General features: G+C 43.2%; 4 protein-coding genes and 1 long non-coding RNA gene across 9 annotated transcripts; 3 read left to right on the forward strand and 2 right to left on the reverse strand.

The window, feature by feature from the left end:
- The first annotated feature begins 1,228 nt into the window (after positions 1–1,228).
- On the forward strand, positions 1,229–2,344 carry LOC129588742 (uncharacterized). The gene has a single exon (XM_055483107.1). The coding sequence runs from the start codon at positions 1,229–1,231 to the stop codon at positions 2,342–2,344; it is 1,116 nt and encodes a 371-aa protein (XP_055339082.1).
- Positions 2,345–2,667: 323 nt separating this feature from the next.
- Positions 2,668–3,196, forward strand: LOC129588856 (uncharacterized). Its single transcript, XR_008690532.1, has 3 exons — positions 2,668–2,807; positions 2,861–2,941; positions 3,000–3,196. It is a non-coding gene; the product is annotated as an uncharacterized LOC129588856 (long non-coding RNA).
- A 3,081-nt stretch (positions 3,197–6,277) lies between these two features.
- Positions 6,278–7,705, reverse strand: LOC129588743 (uncharacterized protein F54H12.2-like). Its single transcript, XM_055483108.1, has 2 exons — positions 7,166–7,705; positions 6,278–7,045 (listed from the first exon to the last, which is right to left on the reverse strand). Exons 1-2 carry the CDS (start codon positions 7,703–7,705, stop codon positions 6,278–6,280), a joined length of 1,308 nt encoding a protein of 435 aa, XP_055339083.1.
- An 8,893-nt stretch (positions 7,706–16,598) lies between these two features.
- On the reverse strand, positions 16,599–20,480 carry LOC129588776 (uncharacterized). Of its 5 annotated transcripts, XM_055483148.1 has the most exons (4): positions 19,701–20,480; positions 17,844–18,683; positions 17,742–17,756; positions 16,599–17,202 (listed from the first exon to the last, which is right to left on the reverse strand). In XM_055483148.1, exons 1-4 carry the CDS (start codon positions 20,367–20,369, stop codon positions 17,029–17,031), a joined length of 1,698 nt encoding a protein of 565 aa, XP_055339123.1. In that variant the 5' UTR covers positions 20,370–20,480; the 3' UTR covers positions 16,599–17,028. The 5 variants fall into 5 exon arrangements, with proteins under 5 accessions (XP_055339123.1, XP_055339126.1, XP_055339125.1 ...); XM_055483151.1 differs by lacking the exon at positions 17,742–17,756 and having other exon boundaries at positions 16,599–17,162; XM_055483150.1 differs by lacking the exon at positions 17,742–17,756 and having other exon boundaries at positions 16,599–17,184.
- A 3,367-nt stretch (positions 20,481–23,847) lies between these two features.
- On the forward strand, positions 23,848–25,610 carry LOC129588840 (serpin B6-like). Its single transcript, XM_055483236.1, has 2 exons — positions 23,848–25,217; positions 25,298–25,610. The coding sequence occupies exons 1-2, from the start codon at positions 24,158–24,160 to the stop codon at positions 25,537–25,539; spliced, it is 1,302 nt and encodes a 433-aa protein (XP_055339211.1). The 5' UTR covers positions 23,848–24,157; the 3' UTR covers positions 25,540–25,610.
- The last annotated feature ends 1,181 nt before the right edge of the window (positions 25,611–26,791 follow it).

Genomic DNA, 26,791 nt, shown 5'->3' on the forward strand with positions numbered 1-26,791 from the left:
CGTTAATAAAAAAGGTTGGATTTGGTGAAAGAGAATATACCTTAAAGGATGTCCCTTTGTTCCAACAAGCCCTTTCCGATTATCAAATAATCATTGTCAGCGTGGATCACGCCAACAGCATTGTTTACAGTGGACCAAAGCGGGAAAAACGCATTACTTTGCTGCATCACGACCATCACTTTAATCTGCTGAATTCGTTGCCTGCATTTTTTTAAAAAAAAGTTATTGGTGTTTTACCTGTAACAAGGGTTACGACGAAACAACGGATCATCGATGTGAGTCCATCTGCCAATCTTGTTTACGCCCAAACCGCGAGTCAGATAATGCAGACATTATTGAATGCCCCGATTGCCATCGCAAGTTCTTTGGTCATGGGTGTTTCGCTGAACACAAAGTTGGATCGACACCCCGACAGAAAGGACGGAGAAGTATTTGTAAGACGGTATTTATATGTCAACAATGTTTTCGTGTGGTATCCAACAGAAATCGGAAGAACGGCAACGAGCATCGATGCGGAGAAATTTATTGTCAAATCTGCAAGGTTCATGATTTACCTGCCATTCACAAGTGTTTCATGAAACCTCACAAAGTGACAGAAGAGGAATTAAAAGAACATGAAAATGCGCGCTTTCTTTTTTTTGATTTGGAAACTTACGTGGCAGAAAATCACGAACTGGCGGCTAATCTAGCGGCAGGAATGCTTTTTTCCGTATATAATTTATTATTTACAATAATTTCATTTTATAAGGTCGTTCAAGATGACAACGGTCGGGAATGGATTTTTCCAAAAGAGAAAACATCGTTCGGTGATAATGTAACGGATCAACTATGCAACGCTTTGTATTTCATGAAAGACACAGGAATTACTATATAATTGCACATAATGTCAAGGTAAAATCAATGTTGCGACAAAATAACCGATAATACCACATGATATTTAATGTTGTAGGGATTCGATGGGCACTTCATACTTCACTGGTTACTACGGAACGGAATAGAACCTCATATTATTATGAGTGGCGGAAAAATCCTGCAGCTGGATGTAAGTGAATTCAACATCCGATTCCGAGACAGTTACAACTACAACCCACAAAGCCTAGCAAAATGGCCAGCGACTTTTGGTATTCCGGATATTGACAAGGGAACGTTTCCTCACCGATTCAACCGCAAAGAAAACTGGGATAAAGTGGTTCCTTTTCCGCAACCGGAGGAGTACGGGTACTCCAGCATGAACAAAAAATCCAAGGAGTCTTTTATGCGGTGGCGCGAGACTGAATCCAAAGCAAAAGGCAATCTTTTTGACTTTCGCAAAGAAGTTGAGGATTATTGCCGGATGGATGTGACAATTTCGCGCAAGTGTTGTCAACAGTTTCGCTACCTTTTCCGAAAGATCAGTAACGGTCTTTGTCCTTTTGTGGCAGCAATAACCATTGCTGGCGTTTGCATTCAGTATTGGAAATCGTTTATTCTCAAACCTGATCAAATAAAACTACTTCCCCATCGCATCCATGCAAGAAATCGCAATCAGTCAGAAGTTGCAAAGAAATGGTTGGCCTGGATGGTGCGTGAAGAGGAGTGCGTCATTGAGTCTGTGCTAACCGGTGCCAAACATCAGATTGGACCGTACTTTGTTGATGGGTTTCGCGAAGACATCAACCATGCGTACGAGTTTCACGGTTGCTTTTACCATGGATGCCCGCAGTGTGAAGCTCCCGACACGATACACCCTCTTCGTAGTATACCCATGTCCGAAATATATAACGAAACCATGGAGCGCGAAAAGTACATTCGCAGTCAGGGATACGGCCTAACTGCGATTTGGGAACACGAATTCAACGACCAAGTCAAGTCCGATCCTGAACTAACAGCATTTGTGAATGGGTTTTTGATTGTTACACCGCTAAGTCCTCGCGATGCGTTCTACGGTGGCCGGACCAATGCCGTAAAGCTACTGCATGAAGTCAGTGGAGACGAAAAAATATGCTACTACGATGTCAACAGCGAATACCCGTACATCAACAAAAACGAACGGTATCCTATCGGTCATCCTAAAATTATTACCAAAGATTTTCAAGATATTCGCAGTTATTTTGGTGTTGTCCTGTGTCAAATTCTTTCACCAAGAGATTTAAAACTTCCCGTACTACCGTACCGCTCTGGTAGAAAAATAACGTTTCCGCTGTGTCGCACTTGTGTTGACAAGTATCGAAATTCCAAATGCGAACATAAAGATGCCGAACGTGTTCTAACTGGAACATGGTGCACCCCTGAAATTAATGAAGCTTTGGACCGGGGCTACATCGTTACAAGAATTTATGAAGTTTGGCACTTTGAAGAGTACTAACACCATCTGTTCGCAGAGTACATCAACAAGTTTTTGAAAATCAAAGCCGAAGCTAGTGGATGGCCGGCCCATGTCATTACGGAAGACCAGAAGCAGCAGTACATAGAAGACTTTAAGCAACACGAAAACGTTGCCGTCGTTTATAACAGGATTGCACTGAATCCCGGATTGCGTGCCCTTTCTAAATTATGTTTAAATAGGTAATTTACAAGAATACGGATTATTTTAGTACATGAAAAACGGTTATTTTTAATTGCAGTTTTTGGGGACGTTTGGGGATGCAAGATAACAAGCTGAATACTGTATATGTTACGGAACCGGATAAATTTTACGACATGCTGTTGTCTGGAAAGTACCACGTGCAGTCTTGGGACATGTTTTCCAAAAACGTTGTTCAAATGACGTACAGGAAGGAAAGCGGTTTTGTGGATCAGAATCCAAACACTAATGTCATCCTGGCGGCGTAAGTTTCTTCTTTTCAGTGCTGAAGTAATCTCACACAAAGCATTATTGCAGATTTACAACTTGTTGGGCAAGAATGCATTTATATAAATTTATGGACATGGGCTAAGGATCGCTTGTTGTACTTTGACACAGGTATTCAGTCACATGTTCTTGTCTATCTTTTTTGTCGCACAAAAAATATATTTTTTAGACTCGATTTTCTTTGTGACAAAACCGGGACTTGTGGATCCACCAACTGGGTGTTTCTTAGGCGACCCAACAGATGAGCTAAAGCCTGGTCAACATATTGTGCAGTTTGTTAGCCTTGGTGCCAAAACCTACGCGTACGTCACCAACGACGGCGAGACAGTGGCGAAAGTCAAAGGATTCACTTTGAATGGGCGAACGAGTGAGCAAATTAACTTTGTTTCAATGCTGAAAATGCTGGAAACGCGTAGTAGCGTTGATTTTCATTATCCTGATACCCTAAAACGTGTGAAGAAAGATTTGAGATATATAGTACTAGCATGCAAAAACGCTTTCAAGTGACGTATGACAAACGTCGGATTGTTGATTCTGATTACAACACGCTTCCATATGGATTTTCACTGTCTTGAATTTATTAAATTGTTGCAGCATCACCTCGACACGTTTCACAGCCTTAGGTAAATCAGAAAAACGCTTCAAACCCAGAAAATTGCATTTACCAGAAGGAAACAAAACAGCGCGGCTAACCTCGAGCCTTATAGCGAGCCCACTGAACGGTTCAGGGGTGTGTTCCAACTTAAAAAATTCGCTAAATTTTTCGATGTGCACACGATGAGGAAAGGTGTGATTAGCTACGATATTAACAACTCGGTATCCTGAAACTATACAGGGATACCCAATATCCACCAACATACTAGCAAACGTTTCCATCAATTCCCGTGACTGGTCCTCTGAGCGAGCCCCGTTAATTGTTATTTTTCCATTGCGGTACAGCTGGCAGTGCGCTTTAAAAGGACTGACGATGCGGACCAAAAGACCGGAAAATCGCTGCGGAATGTACTGGGCCATTGGTAGTGTTTTTTCAATTTCCTTCAGGTCCAGGGTACAGTTTAAATTCGCAACGGCAACGACATTGGTGATTCTGGGCATCGCAGTGGTACCACAAGGCGAATCGTACGGCTTTCCGAAGCGTTGAGACTGGCAGCGAGGTAAGCCTATGATACGGTGGGCAGCCCAGGGATTCTAAATTCCTTACTTCCGGTAAGTACTGCTCCAACAGCCGGCACTTTTCAAGACCTTTGGCAAAAAAGCGCACTTGGCTGGGTCGCCCAATTCGTCGGAAGATGTCCTCCAAGGCGCAGGTCACCTGATTATGCCGATATTCTCCTTCCGTATTCCACAGTAAACCGTGTGAGTGGCGCGCTTGTCTTTTCAGCTCGGGGATGTGCTGATTAGCAAAGCGTGGTAGCGTGAAGGTGTACAGACCCTGCTCAGCTTTATCGGGGCAGTAAAACGCTAGTTGTTTGAAATACTTGTTTCCATTGATAACGAACCAGTCGGTGTCCAGCATACAAGGCGTTGCCATTTCATCCCTGGTGAAAACAACAATATCATCAGATAAGCAGCTCAAAACAAATTAAGTTCAAATGATTTGGTTTGTTAACCGTGCACTTGAGAAGTATTCAGAACGGATAATTTTTTGTTCTAGTTGAGATAATAAGCGATTACCTGGGTAATCAGAAACGATTACCTGGGTATTCAGAAACGATTACCTGGGTTATCAGAAACGATCACCCAGGTAATCAAAAACGATAACCCAGCTAATCAGAAACGATTACCCGGGTAATCAGAAACGGTTAACCAGGTAATCAGAAACGATCACCCAGGTAATCGAAAACGATAACCTTTTGTACTAGTAAAGGTAATCAAAATCGATTACGTTGATACTAGAGTAAACGAAAAGGGTCACCTCAAACCAGAAGCATTCCTATATAAAGTGAATGCAAGTGGTTGATTCTTCATCAGGTTCTTCACCATTTACCTTTTTGAAAATTTTAATTTTACCATGGAATTTCTGGATCTGTTGACAACTAAGCGTCCGCAAACCGCTGTAACCAAGTCCAAGCGGAAAGGTCAAGAGTCGGAAGATGGAGGAAAGCCAGACGCCAAGAAAATCAAACCCAACAGCATTCCGGCCACCATATCCACGCATCCGCGGTTTGCTTTCTCACAACTGGGAAAACCGGTGTACCGCTTAGGTAACGACAAGTTTGTCTACGTTGGACCGAACAGCGACGGAAAGGTCAGTACAATTCGTATTGTTTTCGGTGAATGGAAAGAGCAGCCGGACAATTCTTGGAAAGCCAGCTACGGAAAAAATATCTCGCTGTCCAAAACTGGTTTTCTCCGTTTGGCCGCACTTATGCTGACCGAGAAGGCCGATATGGATGAAGCGGCCCGTGCCAGCGCAGCCGAAACTGGGCGGCTGACACTGTTGTACTTGTTGGACAGTAACTTGTATTTTGGCTGGAGCCGATTCAACGGGCACCAACGTGGCTACGATTCCGCGCTTTGAAGTGAAGGGCGGCGACATGATTCCCACCCGCTACGGTATTTTTTTTGGCGAACGCTGCTACGATGGACTGAAAGATTTAATGAAAGACCTGCAGCTGTTCAAGGATATTGTCAAAATCCAAAAAGAGCAAGGAATCCAGGAACCATTCAAGGAAGGACTGAAATTCCCAACGCTGTGCGAGAATATTGCTGATGCTCTGGCGCCATCGGTCAAGCAGTTGGACGATGGGACCTTTCAACGCTGCCATGAAGACAATTATGTGCCATCTGATGCGCAATGGAACGGGGCCGTGGAGCGATTCTAGGAATTACGTATGGTTCACGGGAATTTGTTTGGTCTGGATAAGCTAAGTGTAGAACAGGCTTTGGACCTCGATGTGGCTAGTTTTTTGGCTAAGCGTGGTGATCAAATTCGTGCCAAGGTTGGAGATATTATTTCGACCGATTATTGTTGAGTTGCTGTTTTCACATCTACTGGTACGAATAACGGAAACGGGTCAGTGACTTTTTTATTTCATTAGACGCTTGCACATTTGTCGGAGTAGAGCTCTATCCACCATGGTTGTGTTAATGTCGAAAAAAGAATTGACATACTGACACACCATTTTGTCGTTGCTTATTCGGCTGTCCGTAAATAAATGCACAATATTAGTATATGATTCACCACCACAGCGTCGTAGAATAAAAAACAAAAAATATTGTCCGCAAACAGTGCTAAATTCCGACTGAAACTGTTCATTTTGTAGAGTCATTTCATTGGCTGCCACCAGTGGCGTGAAATGCTGAGAATAGCTTTCCAAAGTTTTCCCGTAGGAATCAAACATTTCCATTTTACCGGCTTGTTCCTGGTACAGCGCAATCCATTGCTCGCTTTCCTGATCGACAGGGTCGGTATTCACTACACAGGCTCCGGAAAAGGTGCAGGTGTCACTGGAACCTGATCAATGGCGTAGACTCCACGGAATACCGATGTAGTTTGAGGATTCCCATGGAGGGCCGAGGTAATTTCCTGTGTATTGATGTTGTAAAATCCGCAATCAGCTGTCGATGCTGGTTGATTTCTATAATGCTATCATAGACCAGCATGCACACCATCATAGCGGTATTTTTTAGTGGTTTCCCGAAAGACACCGAGACGCTTAGGTTTCCCTGTTTGATCAGTGTCAGAGGTCCGCGGCCGGTATGTCCTGGAGTCAGGTCGAAACCGAAAGTGGTGTATCCGTCGTTATATTGGGTCCTGTTGAAAGGTAAGCCGCCTTGCAAGCTAGGACGGTGTCCCAGAGTATCCAGCAGCCCGTCGTAGCACTCCAAAGATGAACTACGGCCAAAATCGGCAGTGTACGGTTTGGTGGGATAACTTTGACCGTCCACTTCGACGCTGATTTGTGTAATGTTAAAGTGCTGGAAGTTGAAGGAGTTTTTCTTTTGTGATCCGTGAAAGTCTTCGCTGTCCATAAAACTGATAAAGACCACCTTGGGAATTTGGTCAATCTGTAAATTGCTGACCACGGTGCTTTGGCTTCGTTGGGGAATGTCCGACACGCGCAACACTACGCGTTCGATGTGGTACTTGACCGTTTTCTTCAAGAGCTCTCCGGCTGAAGCAGTCAGAAAGTCCGGTGACGGGATGTAGCTGCGAATGGACAGGTGCGCATTCCGGATAAATGGTTTGAAGGTTTTGGTGGTGTCCGTATCCTATACACGTAGGGCAAATTCCGGTCGGCTAACCACTAGGCGAATATTGACGGGAACACCGGTGCACAGCGGTTTGCTCTGATCAAATAGGTCCAAAAATAGTTTGCCGGAAAGCTGTACGTATTGTCCTGCATTAAAGAGCGCCGCTCGATTTTTTTCACCGTTATTTGCGGTCTCACTGTTAAAGGACCCCAGACTATCGTAGTAGAATGCGGCGGATGTTAGTTGGCTTTGTTGGGCGTCCAGTGTGTGAGACAACAGTGATTCCAGGTAAGCGCGATACGGGTAGAAGGTCGCGGTATCCGAGATCAATCGGTTGGCTACGGTGACATGGCATGAAGAGAACAAGGAGTGCAGAAAGTTGTTGACCGGTGCCACACCATCTGCTGTTGTGATAAACTCCCATTCACTGGTGGTTTTGCGGACTTTAATACCCACTTCTAATTCCAAGATCATATCCGCTAAACTGAGTAGTCCGGAGGTGCTAGGTGGGATGAAAAAGTTGATATCGCCGGCGGATCTGTTGTCTGTCAAGACGGCAGTGGGGATAAGCTTTTCGTCTTCCGTGCGCCAGCGATCCGTTAGAGTGGCCGGTAATGCAAAGAGCTGGTTCTCCAGTTGCATGGCCGGCTCAGAATTTGCCATCATTAGCATGGCCATTTATCAGAAGAAATCCGGAATATTAGTTGGTGGTATACGTTTCAGTCGAACAACTTTGGGTTGAACTCGTCGCTTCTTTCGAACACCTTCTCCTTCCTGGGAAGCAAAACGTTTCTCTATAGCTGTTCCCGCACGTGAGGCTGCCTCTTTAAAAGCCCCGGTGGCCGCTTCTTGCAGATGAGGTGTAGCCGCTTCAAGAGCAGCTCTAGCATGAGGTGCGGCTTTCCGTAATATTGGCTGAACGAATCCTGATAGCTTGGCAAACAGATTTTTCAAAATTTGCGGAAAACCCGATCCGTTTTGAAGAGTGCCACGGTACCGAATAAGTGCGCTGCCACCGGTCTGACTCAAAAAAAAAACGTTTTCGTATCGGCGGGGATCCGGCACGTACTCCAACAGAGGCATTTTAGTAGAGTCGTTGTGGTCGGAAATCTAGCTTTACCAAAGATTTTCCCGTTTGAAACTTGGCGTCGTCTCCCAGGTCGTTGGCAATGGTCAGCTCTATTGTTTCGAAGTTGTCGTAATACAGGAACATAGTATGGAATGTCGAACCTAGCCTCGACAATCTGAGTGACTTCTCCTCTAACAGGCACGGAACGTAAAAACTGCGCTGCGGTATTTCCAATCAAGCTGTAGTCGGCCACATCACTGTAGACAAACAGGCTTTTGGTTTCCTAGTAGAGTATTGACCGGTCGCTCCGAAATGAAAGTGGTAAGCTTTGGATCAGGAGACTTGGCCAGAAACGACAGGTACTGGATACCGACGTTTTTTGTCTCCATAGGAAATGGACCAATAAATGCATTGCTGTTACTCTCCAACGGGACATCGGGTTTTAGAACGCTATGTTCAAATCCTAACATCTTTTGTAAAACTATCGACGATGGAGGAAAAACGACGGAAACCCGATCGTTGCCAATATTTAGTCGGACCCGATGATTGGTGGGCGTTAGCAGTTGAACAGTGAAAGCTCTGTCAGCAGTTAAAGCGCTTTTATCAGCGCGCACCGTATCGTCTACCATGTACGATCCAACTTTGGGCACCAGTGAATTAATGGTCTTCAGTAATAATTCCGCATCTTTGTAATTTCCAGGTGGTATAGTGATCTCGTCCGTGTGAACCACTTGGTCAGCAGATTCCAGGAAGTTTGCTTCGTCTTTCTTTAATTTGAATTCTCGTACAATGTATACCGCAATCTTCTGCTCAACAGGAAGAGTAAAAAAGGAGTTGAGGTACTGTAGTTCAACCAAAGCCATTTCCCATTTTCCTTTCAGGGTAATGGGATGCTTCAGTTTGGTCGTCCAGTTGGAAGGGGTGTTGCTAGGGTCCGTAGCGACATCGCTCGGCAGCGTCACGTAGAACGGTGCTCCTTCATACATGATGCCTTGATCCAGGAATCGTGTTCAGGTCCGTACCCTAACCAACGTACTAGTATCTTAGGTCCACGGCGTCTAATAACGCGGTCGATGGTATGTTCCTTCTGTTCCGGGTGCGATACTTTGGAAAGTTCGTGTTCGTAGAATGTCCCTTCGATGGGCTGGTCTTGGTAATCCTGTAGTCGGTATACCGGTACAGTATGCGAGATGACTTTATTGATGTAGAAGACCTCCTCCTTAAATCGATACGTATAGCCTTTTTCCACCTTGGTTTTGTGCACGGTAATGCGAACCGGATCACCGACCTTGAACCGAGGTTGCCGGCATTTACTGGTGGGATACAGCTTGTTGAATACCGCCAACGAATTGTTTTGTGTGACATCAATTGGGCGCAGTCCGTGGGCACGATGTTTGGAATGGTTATACGAGTAAACCAAGTCTTGCAGTATGTCAATGTACCGGTCGATACACGCGCTCGAAACAAGCGAAACATCCGTGTTTTGATGGTGCGAATGACGCGTTCAGCCATGGCGCATTTAATGTCTTCATTTTCCGATGTGAAGGAATGAATCTTTTTTTCTTTCAGGAAAGTCTTGACGGTGGCGTTAACAACTTCGGTTCCTTTGTCGTACTGCAGCTTCTCCGGTTCGCCGAGTTCTTCAAAGCCCTGCGATAAGGCATTTTTGGTTTCTTTGGCCGTTTCGGTTTTCATCGGTTGGATGCTCAGCTTTTTGGAGAAGCAGTCAATCACAAAAACAGGTGTTCGTATCCATCGTTTTCCTTGGAATATTTTGATAAATCAGCCAGATCCGCTTGGTACTGCTGGCGAAGGTTGGTCACTACGATCTGATTGCGTGCAAACCGCCGGGGATTTTCTTTGGTCACAGTGTACGCATTGATCTCCTGCAGAATCTCCTTTGCTTTCCGTCTGTTGGCTCTGGTCTTGAGACTTCTTCGAAACCTTTCTACGCCTCGAAGACCGCCGGGGTCGCGTGGAATGAGGTATCGTTTCATCAGTTTCTCCATCACTTTTGTTGCAACACGTTGACACGCAGTTGATCTTAAATATTCGGCACAACCGCAAAACGCTGGGCAGTAGGCTAGCCATTACGTTAGGGTAATCCACTGTATTCTCATATGACCAGTTCCCGTTTGGATGGTACGTGAGCGCAGTTTCCTGACACTGCCTTCAATTTCACCCGCTTTTCTTTTTTTCCCACGTAAAAGTGTGCTTACTGGGAACAGCGGCCGACGAGATCGCTTTTGCGGATACGTTGGGGTTTTAGTATCTTCAGGTTGTCGTTCCTGACCCTTCCTTGGTGCGGTCGGTGGAGACAGCACCAGGCGTGGTGTTTTTAATGGTCGCACTTCTGCGCTCTCGTCTTGATGTCGTTTTGAACCTTTCTTTGGCAACAACGCAGGAAACAAAGCAATGCGTGCTGCTCTGGCTCTGGTATTGTCTTCAAGATCGCTGTCGTGGCGTTTCTGTCCTTTGGCGGGTACATCGGATGGGAATAAAGGTTGACGAGGTTGTTTGGTAGGAGCAGCTTCCTCAAAGTCTTCTGGTTTCTTTCGCTTTCGAGGAACTGGTTGATCAAAATCCCGTGTCTCAACTACCATCGCCTGCGGTTGCAGTCGGGAATGTGGTTGGAGTGTTGGGGGTTGCAGGTTCCTTTCCGCAGTTATTGGTAGCGGTTGCGTGGTTACATCTGTGGACAATTCCAATGGATTTTCATCAGGAATTGCTTTTTGTTTCAAGGCAAGGAACCGTTCCAGAATACTGCTTATCTGGCTGGCTTTTTCGTGCTCGCTTATATCAGTGCGTTGCAGTGTTTGAAGTACGAGGGCGTCCAACGATAGAACGCTTTGGGCTTCTGGGGGTTCCCTATTGATCTGCAGTTGTTCATGAAGGCGGTTTTCCATAACTCGGCGTGGAACGATAAAGTATTCATCCATTTCCGATAAGAGAAGTCAAGACGCCGGCAATGACTGGTAAGATTGCTCCAGTAAATCCTCCTTGCTGAATCAATTTTCGTTTTTCTTTCAATGGGTAGCGTCGTAAGGCAATCAGCTTTGACGCTTTCCGATACCGTTTGCATTTGTCTGCTTCTGCAGACGAGAGGTTGACCGTGTTTTTTACAATATTGACCGCAACTTCTTCCAGTGCTTTAAGTTGCGATTTGTTTATTTAGCCCACAAGGACTTTCTGTTGCTCTGGCTTCAGGTGTTGCAGGGTGATGATGAAGGGCGCTAAGGCCTTTACCCGTTCCGACATTTTGGTAAACTGTTTGTTGCGCTCCGGTTGAGATAAATCCGCATTCGTTCACCCGGTAAAACATGCGATCGTATCCTTAAATAATCTGGGCAAGTTGGGCGCAAGTCCAGAACCAAGGGTTGATAGGGCTCCGATGTAACTTTGTTGTACGCGTCGACCAAATGTTTCAGTCCAGTTTGACCTGCCAGTAATGCGATCTGGTTGACATCCCGGACTTTCTTAAATAGTATCAAGTACTGCGAATTGAGTGTGATGTCACGCATGGATTTTCCTTGTTCGTACAGATTTTGCAGCAGCGGGATGACGGAAACGTTCTTGTGGTGAATTCCACGGGTGAACAGGTCCGAACATCGAGCATCTTTGCACTGGTCGGTAGCTAAATCGTCGATAATAACCAAGGTAGGAGCCTTACTGTCAACTGACTGCAAAACTGAAAAGAGTTCGTCCAGACCGTACAAGAATTCTACTGGAGTAACCTGTTTCTGAATGTTCTCAAATCCCTTCTGCCACCGGCCGTAACAATATAATATCCGTGCTGGTTGTTGATCAAAAACGGAGGTACTGTTTCTCAGGAGCGTAAAAACAAAGTTTGTTTTGCCCGACATAGTTGGCCCACAAACACACATTCCAAACAAAGCGCAAAAGCGCGGATAATCATTTATTACACTGAACATTTTTAAAGCCAGCAGAATATTTTGTGTACATATTTGGCACACCTGATCGATACCGCTTAAATAGACAGAAACGATGGTGAATTAAAACTTGACCCACTCGTGGAAAATAAACTGCGCTAGCTTATTTAAGGGATGCTGGTATGACTTAAAAATATGTTCAATTCACAATGGCTAACCTTCAACACATGTTGTGCTTTGCACGTAACCTTGAGCAGAATTGCGAAAAGGTGCTGCTAATCATCGTGTATGTAGTATTCTTCGTAGTTTTCGCTGCATTTGTTGTCATTGAAGGGATTGGAAAAATTATGCGTACTGACTACTGGAACAGCACCTTGCGAAACCGAACAACAGAACGGTATGACGTTTCAACTGCTGGGTAAGAATTTAACAGTATTAAGTTAAAGTGTATAACGATTCAAGATTGCAATCAATTAAAAACTTTACTGCGTACTTATGTCCTCGTTATTATTACAGCATAAATGCAGCAGTTGGAACCGTTGGAACAGTTGGACCTGTATAAGAATGGGCGCTTCTTTCAAACAGTGACTCCGGTCATACCAATTTCTGAGGTTTCGTTCCACAAAATAACTGAATGCAAAAACTTTTTCGGAAAGTAACTGTTATTGCCAGAGTATTTGTGGATCCGGCGCAAAACACGGTGCGGATTTTTGTGTTAAACAGATTGGAATGTACGCAACGTAATAAAAAGCTACACTATGCGTAATTCATTACCACAACTTTGTACGTACTTGACGTGATCAAAAACTGATACCTCTACCAGTAGAAAAGCTAATCATTTCTGGTTACCTCCATATATTTTTTTGTTTCACGGATGAACGTTTTTGGTTATTCTTATACTTTAGACATCTACAAAAGGTAACCGTTTTTGGTTATCTGTTCTAGTAATAAAAGTAGTCGTTCCTGATTCCTCAGGTAATTGGTTTGGATTACCTAGGTAATCACTTTAAATTACCAAGATAATCAGTTTTGATTGCCAAGGTTATCAGTTATAATTACCTTTTTTTCGTTTGGAATGTGCGTTAGTGCAATAGCATATTTACCCAACCGCAGATCAAGCTTTGTTTTCCCTTTTTTCTATAAATTTCAAAATCGGTAAACTGTATTTCTACAGTTTTTTTTCAAAGTTCTTGCTTTTTTACTAACACTTCCGTTCTTTATTTATCGCACTTCTTTTATCAAAATTTCTGCTAACTGAAGTAAATTTTTGTGTAAATAAGCACAGTTTTGATAATTTTTTTGGCAAAAGTACCGAGATCATTGCTTTTGATTACTTGAAACCGCGTGTACATAAACAATCGTGGCTGCGCCACGACTGTACATGCCCACCGCCGGTGTAAAATACGTAACAGGTCCAGAAATTTCGACCCCTACATAAATACCCTAGGTCCAAAAATTATAACCCGTAAATAATGACCTAGGTCCAAAATTTTAGACCCCCCGGTTAAAAAAAACTGGTCAGGTTGGACTGGGATACTACGGCGCGCTGAGGACAGCGTTTACCATTTCCATTTACATACAGATGCATTTTCACTTTCAGGTATAAAGTCATTTACATATAATAAAATCTGTTGTTATATAGCCTTCTTCGGGGCAGAAAGGAAAGTTATATATACCAGATTAAAGTTTATCAACGAAGTTTGAGTGCAAATCGGTATTTAATTTCATCAGCTTGTCGAAACAAGCACACATTATGATTACCGGCAGGTTTCACCGTAATTTCGGGCTTATCGTCCCCGTTTATCTTTTGCCTGTCGCAAGACTTGCCGCTATTTCTCTTTTAATGAGCAAATGATCGATATTCATCAGGTTTTGTGTGTCATATCGGCATACACGTTTTTTAAACACTCACGATCAGTTAGCATCGCAGTTACACAAACTGTTTCTTCGGTTTGAATGATTCGCTCTACTTGTGCATGTACAGACACAATAATTGCTGCGTGTCTACAACTGCAGAAAAACACTTACAGAAAAACACTCGTACAAGTACATACACTTCATAGCTGCCAATATGAAGATTCGGACGATTTGCTGTTGACAAGTGGATTAGACATTTCATCATGTTGAGACAGACATTTTGTATACATTTTAGTGATGTAGCATTTAAAATTTTAATAATTGGCCGTACAGACGTTTCGACAATGAGGGCTAGGGTACAATCACCACAATGCATCATGTTTTCCCAATCCATATATTCAAGCGGTAGGACGAAAAGACAATCCGCTCGCATTTATGGATAGCTAAACTCACGGACCAGTGAATTTGCGGCAGGCTGGCTAAACTGTTAAGTTAATCCAAATGCAACAGCCACACGCAGTGGTGCTAATGCACACGTTTCGGGTTTTGAAGGGATGCCTACAATTACTCGTAGTACATCGAACACAGTTTGGAATTGGATGGTTATCCGCTCTAGGATCAAGCTGCGAGTGTACGGCCGTCAGGCCAGTGCACCAGGCTGTTAGTAATCGTCATTCGTAACTAGCAATTGTTCGTGCGCACTGCGTTTCTTCGACCCCTGTGGTCGTAAAAATTCTATGTATTTGGATAAGATCACCAATTCAGATTACACAGTGCGCAGCGGTGACAAACCCGTTGGACGTACGAAGGGTGCGCTATTTCTTCTGCGAGGTAAAAAGTCTTCGCACTTTTCTTTGCGGCAATTGCACAATGAACATGACAACACAAAACCGCATTCAACAACTCCACAGCGTTCGCGTGTCCGCCATACTGGTTATAATAGCAAATTTATTGCTCTATTCGCCCAAACATATATCAAGGAAATATCTTCATCGTCGTCGGTTCCAGCTTTCGCTTTAGCCTTTCTGCCAAGTGATTTCGCTAGTCGTGCATTCTGGTGTTCCTGTCGACGTAGCTTGCGACCTGGCCATAAAGCACACGACAGAGCATCTATGCAGATTCGATTGAACTTCCGAATGGGTAAATTGCCAAAATCCTCCACAATCCACGACCGATTAGAATAATGTGAACCATTCTTGATTAGAATCACGGATTACGATTGCAATGACATCTTTGGAAAACAACAGGAGCGTTTCTTGGCGACAGCAGTTAAAACTCCCCGAAGGAGAAAGAAAGGCAGCTATAACGGAGCCGGAAAATTGGAGGGAAACCATAGAAGGCGTTTGAGAAGCGTGAAAAAATGCCGCGTAAATAGAAAAACGCCAAATACAACTGAAAGAGCAGAAATAACAGAAACTGGAGAGCATCCTAAAAAACGTTGGGGAGGAATTTTCTACGGAGGAGGAAGAGTCATGAAGATAAATGACGTGAAGAATGAGCAAACATCAGTGAATATTAAGCATCGGGACAACGAAACGCTTAACGAATTCCGACTGGAGGGAAGAAGCGGAAAAAGTTGGAACTGACGCATGGAAACAACATGAAGAAAATCAGCGCGATTGAATTAGAACAATTTTTGAGAAATACAATAGACTACAAATCGAATGGGCGATGAAAGTGAAAACTGAACGAAACGGAAAGAAATTTCATGGATGCTTGATGCTTTAAATTGTATGTGTCTGCTAATTAAATTGCTAATAATTATTGATCCGGTGCGACAGTACAAAGTATGTTTGTTTTAATCGCGAAGTGCGATTTTTCTAAGGGGAGAGTTGTTATTAGGTCACTGTTATGATGTCATTAGGAATGCTCCCACACCCGTAGGCGTGTTCTTCTCATGAGTTTTGATTGCATAACCTGCTGTGTGTGTTTTGCTATCTTTTTGAAGCCTTGGATGCTAGGAATCTGCCGCCAATATAAGCGCGGTTACATCGCTAGTATCTGAATCTTGTTAGTTGAGAGTTTTGAATCGAGAGGGTCGCCAATAAAGACCATCCAGTACACACTGCAAGAGACCGTTTCCTCTCGTAACACGGGTACCGAATCTAGCGATACTTCCCCACACATATTTTCTGTCAAATACAGATATGTGTGATCCGTGTCAGTGTTGCTCAGAAACTATTTTCTGATTTAGTTTCTTTAGTGGTCAAACTTTTACTGCGTTATAAAAATTGGGACATCCTTTATCACTGTCTTGAAGTGAGACAGTGAGGGACGACATAAACGTATGAATAATGATAAACTGTACAGGGTACACAGAGAGGCCAGATCTTTGCTAAAAATTTTGACCTAAAGTAATCGCAATTAGGTCTCCCCTGCTTTTCTCTCTGCGATGCGTAGGCGAAGAGCAAATACAGACACTTATAATTTGATCAATCAACTATTAGCCATCTTGTGAAAATATATTATGAAAACGTCCTTCATAATGGAAACGAAAGAAACCCGGTTGAACTACAGTCAAACTGAAACGAAATTTTCGCACATTTTCATATACTTTCCAATTTTTACGCTCACATTTTTGAAGCACTAAATGTTTTTAGGTTGTTCTTCTCTCGCAACATGAAGTTGCAAAACCGACTGTTTTGTTCAAACCGCTTTTCTGGAAATTAACAACTGCTTGGGAAAGACAAAGATAAAGCTGTGCTGTCAATCGGTTTTCATGCCAACGCCTCCAGGTCATTAAACCATCGAATGTTACAAAAAAATTGGAAACATTATATATTTTTTGAAGAGCGCGGAAGCGATAGTTTCCGTGCATAGGTACAAATTAACTGATATCAGTACCGGAAAGGTTTTCTTAAGTTCCGGTCAGCATAACCACTCACGGCGTACAACAGAGTGAACAAATTAATATAAATGCCATATGAGTACCCCGTTTTTCGGTTATTCGTCACCTCATACTCCTCCAGCCACTGCCATTGGCGTAGTCGGGAAACGTAACGGTACTCATTCCCATACCGTGCCACTTTTGTTAAACATCTCTTATTTGAAACCATGCTGATGAAAAAGTGACCTTGCGCGATCTTGTTCCGCTGGTTACGAAATCACGTTACCATCATGTTTTCGCAACAGTACAGAATAAATTCTGAAACCTTTAAAATCCATCTCGGCAGATAGACAAACTTTTAGCTCCGTGGATCCGTCTCAAGGAGCAATATAGGAGCAATATACCATAAAACATACAAACATAATCGATTTAGTTTCCGAACGCCCAAACTGCGCAGAATTTTCGTTTTCCATTTTCTCTTGGAATAAGAGGCTGAAAGACGCGGATCGCAGCTCTGGTACGTTGTCAGCACCTGCAAAATACAATGTACGACAAAAAGAGGTTGAACCGATCAGTCGGTCCGCGGTTCAGAATAACCTCGCAACGACACGCCACCACTAAAACTTAGACGCTTACTCACTACTTTCAGACGCTCGCGCTCCGTGATATCAAAGTGCAGCTATACTAGTTGCATATCAAAAGGTGTAGAAAAAAATTTTAAACTTTTTGATACTAAACCTGTGGTTGTTTATGGCGACCAACAAAAATTCTAGCCATTTTGCTTTCTCGTAGACACAGCATAGGATCTGTGCGCATAACCGTTTGGCTTGCAATCAGTGCTCAAGTCTATACTCTATGGGAAAGCAAAATGGCTAGAATTTGTGCTGTTCGCCATAAACAGTCACAGGTTTAGTATCAAAAAGTTAAAAATTTTTTTCTACACCTTTTGATATGCAACCAGTATAGCTGCACTTTGATATCACGGAGCGCGAGCGTCTGAAAGTAGTGAGTAAGCGTCCAAGTTTTAGTGGTGGCGTGTCGTTGCGAGGTTATTTTGAACCGCGGACCGACTGATCGGTTCAACCTCTTTTTGTCGTACATTGTACGTATTATCGAAATATTATTGCAATGCGGTGCAGAACTGTTTCCTATAAGAGAAACATTGAATTGTACCCGGATGATCCGTTCACCGCTTGTGTTGCACTTCGTCTGTCCTGCTGATATGATCCATTGTGCGATACGCTCCATATCTAGCGCCTTCACGAGATCCAGATGTGCTTCCAATAAATCCCAAATCTGGGCAGCATTGACGCTTTTCAGATCGAACTCTCCCCGCGGAATGCGAATATAGATTTGATGGCCGTCTTTTATGTAGCAGAACGAAACATTGGTCCAGACTATGCGCTGGCACCACGGTGCCAGGTTGAAGTAGGTGCAAGCTAGATCATCACAGTAATCTCCGAAACGGCGGTTGAAAGCACTGGTGATTGTCATGTCGCGGCGGTCAAACGCTAACTGATTAATGCGAGTGCCGGTGTGCTCCAGTACCTGTTGGATACAGTCGAGCATCGCATCGGTGATGCGTCGACGTCCCCATTTTTCACCATCGTCATCCGGGTGAACAAGGCCGCCCTGTATGCGGACTGTGCGGGTAATGGATGTAACGCACTTCCAAAAGCATGCGTATGCTTCATAAATGGACTGCTGACAGTTGTCAGTAGTATCAGACATTGACTGCTCTAGTTGTATCTGTACAACGACATCGCGGCAAAATTCCGGGGAACCTAGGATATCATTCCACAAGTGACAAGTGCGTCGGCAGCGCAGCCGGTTAATGGTGTCGAGTGACCGGAAGATTCCTTTCAAAAGCTCAGGAGGTAGTATCAGAGTGAGTTCGCCGGTGTCGGCTGCTTCATCATCATTTTGCAAATTTTGGATCTTTACACGATCTTCCGTTCTTTTCCTGTTGTCTTTATATCGTATCTCATCGCGAAGATGATAGAACACTTTCCACTACAAAAACGGGAACATAAACTAGAAGCGTAACACATATTGGCGTCACGTTGGTGGGATTATGCGAGTAATCCAAGTATGTATTGTTGTGTACGGTGATGACGCGTCTCTTGTGCAGTGCTAGTATATCAAGTTCGTACCTATTTTGTGTGCTGATTGTTATCACGCCCCTTATGTGCCTTGTCAACCAGTCAAAATCCGTTGACTGATATCACCATGAAAGCCAAAAGCATAAGCATTTACTACGTGCACGTGTCTGTCGCATTTGGCTGCCGCTGCAATATTGCTGTAATTTTTTGTAAATTTTTTTCTTCTTGTTCAGAGGTTGTTCTGTTTTGTTGTTGTTCGGTCAGCAGTAATAAAATAACCCCCTTTGTAACAGTGTAGCGTCTAACCCAAACAAGAATCAAAGCTGTACAGGGAGGTGATTATACAGCACACGATGCATTCGCGATACTATTAAGTTACTGCATCTTAACATCGGATAAACAGGAGGACTGGTGACCGGGGTCCACCGTACACTCATAGATCAGTTAGTAACAACAATGGGTCATAGTTTACAAGCAGCTGACACATCATGAAATTGTTTAATATACATGTACATTGGTAATACATTTTTAGCAACAGCCATAGAGCGAAGTAAAGTTCCACAAAATCGAAGCGCAAACAGCTGCATCGAAGGTCTCACTGTGGACCGATCTTCTTCAAATCGTGCACGTCTGCCGGAAATTCATACAAAATTTGTAGTTCGTTTTTGCAATCACACTTAACTTTTTTTACTTAACTTTTTTTTGTTCTGGCTTTTTTCAGTTGCGAAATTGGTTAAAAATTTATGATATTCATTTCAAAATTAGAAAGAAAAATGCCGTAACTTTAGTTCCACGTTAAAGTCCTCCAACCACGATCCTCAAACTGTCTTCATTTTCGCGCAGAATTTGAATGTCGGTCCTAATGAGGTTTTCTAGGTACATGTTTGACCTTCCAAAATTTCCTTAACCAAGCAACGCATAAACTTACTGCATCTCCATGTTCTTTGGGCATGATGTAACCATTGGGGCGATCAAGATAAGTCATCGTCTCACGGACGACCGATATAATAAACAGACTACATCGATGCTGTATCCTACAGCGCAGGCTCATGGCTTTCCATGGCTCCAAGGAGGACCAAAATCCTGCAGGGAAAGTGCACGATCTTATCACAAAATCAGCTGGACGAACGAGTTTCAACCGGGGTGCTGTGCCCGATTGCGTCCACCTTATTTGGCTCTCTGGAATCAGTTCTCGGATATTGCGATTTTCTTGAATCACTTCCACTACAGAGTAGTCGAACAGATCAGCAAGGTGTGCCATGAGGTTTTTGGCGGGGTACCATTTCCAAGGCTGGCTTGGATGGCCGCCGATCAGTGCCTCTACGGTGGGGTAAGTCTTCGCAGGAACGCTATCGTTGGTAAAACAATTTTTATCTCTTTTGTTCTGAAGAGAGCGCTGAAAAGCCTTCCCGTAATCAACTGGGACCGACCGTTGCGTCCAACATCCGAAATCCACAAGCAGACGCTGCAAGCAGCATCCGTTGTGTTCTAGGCCGATGACATAACCGTGTTGAAGAATACCATCCACTTCAACATCCACACCATTCCACTCGTATGCAGAGTGTTGCAGCTCGTTTTCCTTCAAATACAGAGACATGCTCACGTACTCCGGAAGCGACCATTCAGTTGTAACAAAAGTTCAAACTCTGCGATAATAATATTACTGGAGACTGGAGGTGGGCGCTATAGCTCAAAAGTGGAAAATGAAAACTTACCTGACTGCAAAATTCAGCCTCACGCCTTTTACACAGGCTTGTGGGCCTGTACCCGGCATACTGCATACGACTGATACTGCATATGTACTGCTTGCTTACTTGTTAGGTTAGCTTATCTACAAAGTACACTTGCGTTCATGCCGTTACCGGTTTGTTATTTCCTGGTGATCGACTTATCGTTCCGCTTATCGTGTGCTTGTCGCAATAAAGCATACCATTTACACCTGTACACGTACAAGTATCTGTATGCATCGCACGTAACAGAAGTTTCTTCTTCGCGCTCGGTGTAAACAATACAATACAAGAAAGCCCCTTGAGTACACGTTGAATGACCTAGATGAGTAGGATAATGTGTGACTCATACATGATATTATAAGATATCAAAGTCGAAGAATTATGAAAACACTTTTACTGAAATACAAGGAAAAGAGTTCACATTAATTTTTATATACAAATGCACTCGTACAAATGCAGAACACATGCACGTGCACTCGTACACATTTGAAAAAGAAAACACACCTCAACAAATCTAATAAGAGACCTGAAAATAACCATGGAACCTAACATGAGAAAAACTTGAGAAAACTAGATAATCTCAGAAAAGCTTTTATAGGCGTAGAACACCGCCGTTATTGCCAGCGTTATCATTCGAACTTAATCTCAGACAATCTGCAGGCAAATTTCGGGTAGCCGAAGTGGACCTCCCGTGGCTCCGGGAGCTGGGACTATTCCCCGTTACTGCTGTTTGGAAATGCGTTTTGTTTTGTTATTTTTTCAGAGTGTGCATCTTATGGCACCTGATGCTACCGGAACATCTCGTCACCGCCGACGTCTTACTCGTAGCTCATATATCAGCGAGAAAATATATTACAAGAATGTTACACAGAACCAGAACACCATCATCCATGCTTGGAAAACAGTGACCTCTACTTGGAATGATAAGTATCATCTCACCATGGTTTTGGACCAAATGATCACTAGCCGCACAAAAACGCTTACCCTTGTCGATCTTGCGGTTAACAGCAGCAGCACGGAATTCGAAAGACGCGCGAACACTGCAACGGAAGTGCTGCTTGCCAAAGGAATCAGAGTCCCCGTAATCATAGTTAGGAGCTGTTGGAATTGGCGTGCGGAGTTGGAAAAGAATACAGCGACAACTGGAAATTATGAATGCCAAAATTTTTCGAAACTAATGGCCGTTTGTGACCAGCTGCGGATAGTGAATCATAGTTTCAGCACCGGAACGTTTTTTTTTGTAAACTAACACTTATTTCTGGAGTCCCACAAATTATTCCACAGCCCGAAGGAGCTTTTGTGCGGGCATATTGCCACGACAGAAAAAGTCAGGCGGTTAAAATCGATCGTCTACGTCTACGCGCCGCGGAAACAACGGAGCAACACGTCCGACTTCTCTTATTGGCAGCTGATAACGCTTTTCCGCTTGTAAGCCAGTTCGTCTATGACAAAGTGACATACGTACACAATCGTGACATACGTACACAATCGTACACGTACGTACACAATCGGACATACGTACACAATCGTACAAAGTGACATACGTACACAATCGTTGGCTGCAAACCCTGGCTTACCCGGAAGAATGGGTCCCAGTCCGAAATTTCCTTAATCTGTGAGTAAAATAATGTTACCAAATCAAATAGTCTACAGAGCGCGTGATAACGAATTTTTTTTATTATTTGCTTCCTTCATTTCGTAATGGCAAACTGAAAGCACTTCGGATGGAGTATACCTCCTGCTTAACAGTCTATCAGTACGTTATGATGCTTGTTGCGGTAATCTGTGCATGCTAACAGGTTCAGCGGGTTTCACTCGGATGGAACTCCACAACGATGGGATGCACTGGATCTCCGGGAGTTAGACATATCCGCTTTAAGCAAAATAACTTTAGCGGCGTTAGATGAAATTTTCAAGGGCGCCGACGATGACTGAAATTTTTCTCCGTCTTGCCTTGCGGAACTAGTGATACTTGTTTCTGCTAAATTTCAGATACTTTACAAGTTGCTGTTTGCATCTTTCTGTTACTGTAAAATACTCGTACTGTAAAATACTGTGTGTTTTTTAAATACTGTGTGTAAAATACTTACCTTTGTGTTTTCGAGCACTCCAGAGCACTTTTCTGCATTGCTTTATTGCTAGCATTGCCAAAAGGTTTATTACGTTTCTTCAGGGAATTATAACCGACCGCATTAAGAAATCATTCAGAAACTCTAAGAAGTCTTAGAAATTGAAAGCATACACCCGGAATACGCATCACAACTTTGTTTTAGTATCCTGCATGTATTAATAAGTATTACGGTATTTCAATATCTCTGTTAATGTGGATATTGGAATTCCGGTTTATCCTACAGTACTTCCATAGTGCGTTTTCTGCGTCCTCCTGTTGCTTTTCATCAATTGCGTAGGTTCTTGTGGTTTTCAAAAAACTTACGGGATATACAACTGATGTGGAAAAACAAGAAAAAAAGAAACATGGCCGCGAAACAAGAAAAGGCAAAACAATGGAAATACCTGTATTCATAACGACCGTTGTACACTGTGCATCGTATCTGTATTCAAAATGGCAAATGTGCTGGCATATGACCCTTCAACGCTTGAGGCCGACGCGGTAAGATGGAATAAGTAGATTCAGTAGCCATCACAAATGTCGTAGAAGCATGATAGTGATGCTAGGATTATATTATTCAATCTTAAATAATCGTTTTCAGTGTTTAAAATTCGAAACTTTCATTAGTGTACTCCCGCTCAGGCGTATTATTATGTGTAATGTAATGGCAGATGCCGATACAGGGGAGAAGCGTTCCCATGAATTTCTGCGGCAAAGTTTGTCGTTGGCGATACAGCGGGGGAATCCGGCCTCAGTTTTGGGAACAATGGAAGGAGCAGAAAAGTTAAACGAAGTTTTAATGTTGTAAAATTGTGTTGTTTTTTTAATTACCTAATAATACAGATACATTGTACCACAGGTGAATAAAGCCACAAATGCCGATTGAAGATGTCTTAAATAATAGCATCGATAGCATTCATTTTGTGGTGCATTAACTGTTCATTTTGTGGTGCATTAAAATGTCCGGGGGGACAGGGGGGACATTTTTGCCGGTCACACACGGTCCCATCGACGTAATGTACGCAGAATCATACATATAGCACGGCGTGAACGTACAGTAGAAGTACTTCTACTTGAGATTACATTCAAGCTTCGAGATGCCGGGTAAATATAGGGCAATGCGGTTGATTACTGCCACAAGCCAAAAATATCGATCGGTGGGTGTTTGCCAACATCGTACCGCACATTCTCGCACAGCTTCGGTCTTGTTCACCGTACCGTATACGCGATTGCTCACGCCGACTACTTGGATCTTCATCTGGATGCCTCTTGCAGGCCCTGATTTTGTTGCAACTGCGGTCGTTTTAGTTTAGCCAACGCACAAGCGCAGCCACAGAATGCGACATACAGATACATACAGCACTTTTACATTGTTAACTGTTAAGCTCTGTTTCTTGAGTAATTCAACGGCATCTTTTTTCTTATAATTGTCCTTGTTTCGACAATTTAGTCGTATTGTGCAGGTGATTTTTACATTGTTATGCACAAGCGTGTTCCATTTGCTGCTGTGTTGTTGTCCCGCAGTAAATTCTGTGCACGTCAATTATGGATGAAACAGAAAGCGATTCCGACAGCTGCGAATCGCCGGAACCTGAGGAAACAGATCTCCGACCCTACAATACAGATTTCACCGTCAATCCGGAGAGCAACTTTGCCGTTAGAATGTTCAAGGCTGTGATCACATCGGCGAACACCATGGATGAGAATATCGTCGTCAGTCCCTATTCGGCAGAAATCATTCTGGCGGCACTCCTTCCCGGAACCAACGGTGCACTGCAGTCAGCCCTCACAGAATTATTATGCCAGAATGGAAGAGACTTTTCCGAGCTGATAAAAAATCTGGATGCCGTCAACACGGACGGCGCGCTGAATGCAGTTAACGCGGCATTTTATGATGACAACTGTCGCCTGTCTTCGCAATATCAGGATACGATTGACAGCGCCATGAAATTTGGGTTTGTCGAAACGCCATTTGCGATTTCTCCTAAGGAAGCACTGACGATGGTAAATAGTTTTGTTGCGGAGAAAACCGAAGGAAAAATAACCAAATTGCTGGAAGAAATCGATGATCACACGCTGTTAATTCTGGTGAATATCATTGATTTCTCCGGTCAATGGGAATTTCCGTTCGATGAAGAAGAAACCAAAAATGGGACATTTTATTGCGCGAACAATGTCGAGAAAACGGTTGACTTCATGAATAACCAAGATGCCAAAGTTCGCGCGTACAATATTTATGACTATTATAAAACGGCGGAGCAAAATGTTGAAGTCGGAGATCCGCGCATGATTATTCTCAACGTCGTTGAAAGAAAATTCAGCGTAATGTTGTTGTTGCCAGCAAAAGACACCGGTGGAATTAACAGTTTGCAGAAAGAACTGACTACTGAAAAGTTATTAAAGTGGCGCCAGAAAAGTTCCAAAGAAATGATTTACATTGTTGTACCGAAATTCCGTATTAGCTGCGGTGTTGACTTAATACCGGGCGCAAAAGCAATGGGTTTGCAGGAAATGTTTCAGCCGTCGGTGGTGAATTTTGACCGGATGTTTGATGAAGACTGTCGGGGGAAGCGTGTTGACCAGTTTCGACAGGAAGTGGCTATAGGTACCGACCGTACCGTCACTGGTTTACATATGTTCTCTGTTACAACTCTCGGTAACGCTCAGTTTTGGATGTACTTACAGAAATGAACGAATATGGCATCAAGGCATCGGCAGCGTCTTGTTCTTGCTCGAGCTATAGTTGTATTAAATTCCCGGATTTTCAGGCCGATCACCCGTTCTTGGTGATCCTCTGGAATGAGATCGCCAACGTTCCCGTTTTTATTGGACGCATTACGGAGCCGGATGAAACGGCTGACCCTGAGAATCAAGCGCTTGTATGGCCGCCATGGTTGCCCCAACCGCAGTCAACTTCCAAGTCATAACTTCCGGTTTAATGATGATCTTTTTATTGTACAGACATCCTTTAGTTAATACGGTCAATCACCATCGAATAAAATGCTCTTGATCTACCGAAGCCTTTTTTTAACTGACATAATACCAGAAGTTTAACACTTTTTCTTATTTTGAGATTCCAAGAAAGCCAAATCACAAAAACAACACGCGAGTTCGATAAATCAGTGCCAAAACTACTCTGTATAAACAAAAAAGGTTTCATCAATCTGAGAATACGTTCGATCCATAGTAGTACAGGATTTTAATTTGGCCATTTACCGGTGCCAATTTGTGTTTTCCGTAGAGGATAAAGAAAGACGGCTTCCGTTTTTTTAAGCTTTTTAATTTTTACATTCTTCATGTGTACTACGTCACCTCATTTTACTCGGGAGTCAGTCGGGACACATGCCATTATATTGGTATGCTTTACACGCAAACCTTACCTGTTTCTTTACTTTCAAAAAACCACAGCAGTTCTGCAGCTGGTCAGTTCACCGTCTTTTGGATTCTGGGTTTGTCGGTGCCCCTCCAGCCCGAGCGAGTAAAATTCGACTATGTTAGCTGTAGTTAAAACGCAATCTGTTTGCTAGATCGGTTGGTTGTAATGCGTACGTACTTGCTGTTAACAAGCCGGCAGCAAGCACATACAGATACACAAGAAACTGAATTCCCATAACATTATTTGATGAAACAACATAACTACCATTTTTTTAAAAACGATTAAGGGGGATCTGAGTTTCTTGCCTTTCAGTGATTTCCTTTCAACAGATTTTCTCGAGCGAAAATATCTTGAAGTTTACCAACAGACCAATGCCGTTTGGCTTTTCAGAAAGTGTAAGTAATAAGTGTAACGCTTCCGAAATCGCAACGCTTGTAACGCTTCGCGTACGGTTGCGAAGTTCCCAAGCACCATCCATCGTTATGGTTTGTAAAACTAGGAAAATGCATGTTAGCGTGCATTGGTAGACCGGAGCGCAGCTTACTTTTACACAGTGTAAACTTTATTATCCGAATCTATGCGCGTACTTATGTTTATTCTGAAGTTTGAGTCGAATTAAAGCATTAAATTAAAATAAGAAATCATTCGTGTTAATGTGCTGCAAAAGTGCACGTAATAGTAACAGTAATACATTTGTCTTTGTTGTGGTTTCGTGATTTTGTACTTGTAATATGTACGAGTATTAGACTATTAGTAGTGTTTGGTACTTAAAGCACCAATATAATTTTGTAATATAGCATATA

Source organism: Paramacrobiotus metropolitanus, unplaced genomic scaffold (genome assembly GCF_019649055.1).
Source record: "Paramacrobiotus metropolitanus isolate TYO unplaced genomic scaffold, Prichtersi_v1.0 Parri_scaffold0000031, whole genome shotgun sequence".
Classification (NCBI taxonomy): domain Eukaryota; kingdom Metazoa; phylum Tardigrada; class Eutardigrada; order Parachela; family Macrobiotidae; genus Paramacrobiotus; species Paramacrobiotus metropolitanus.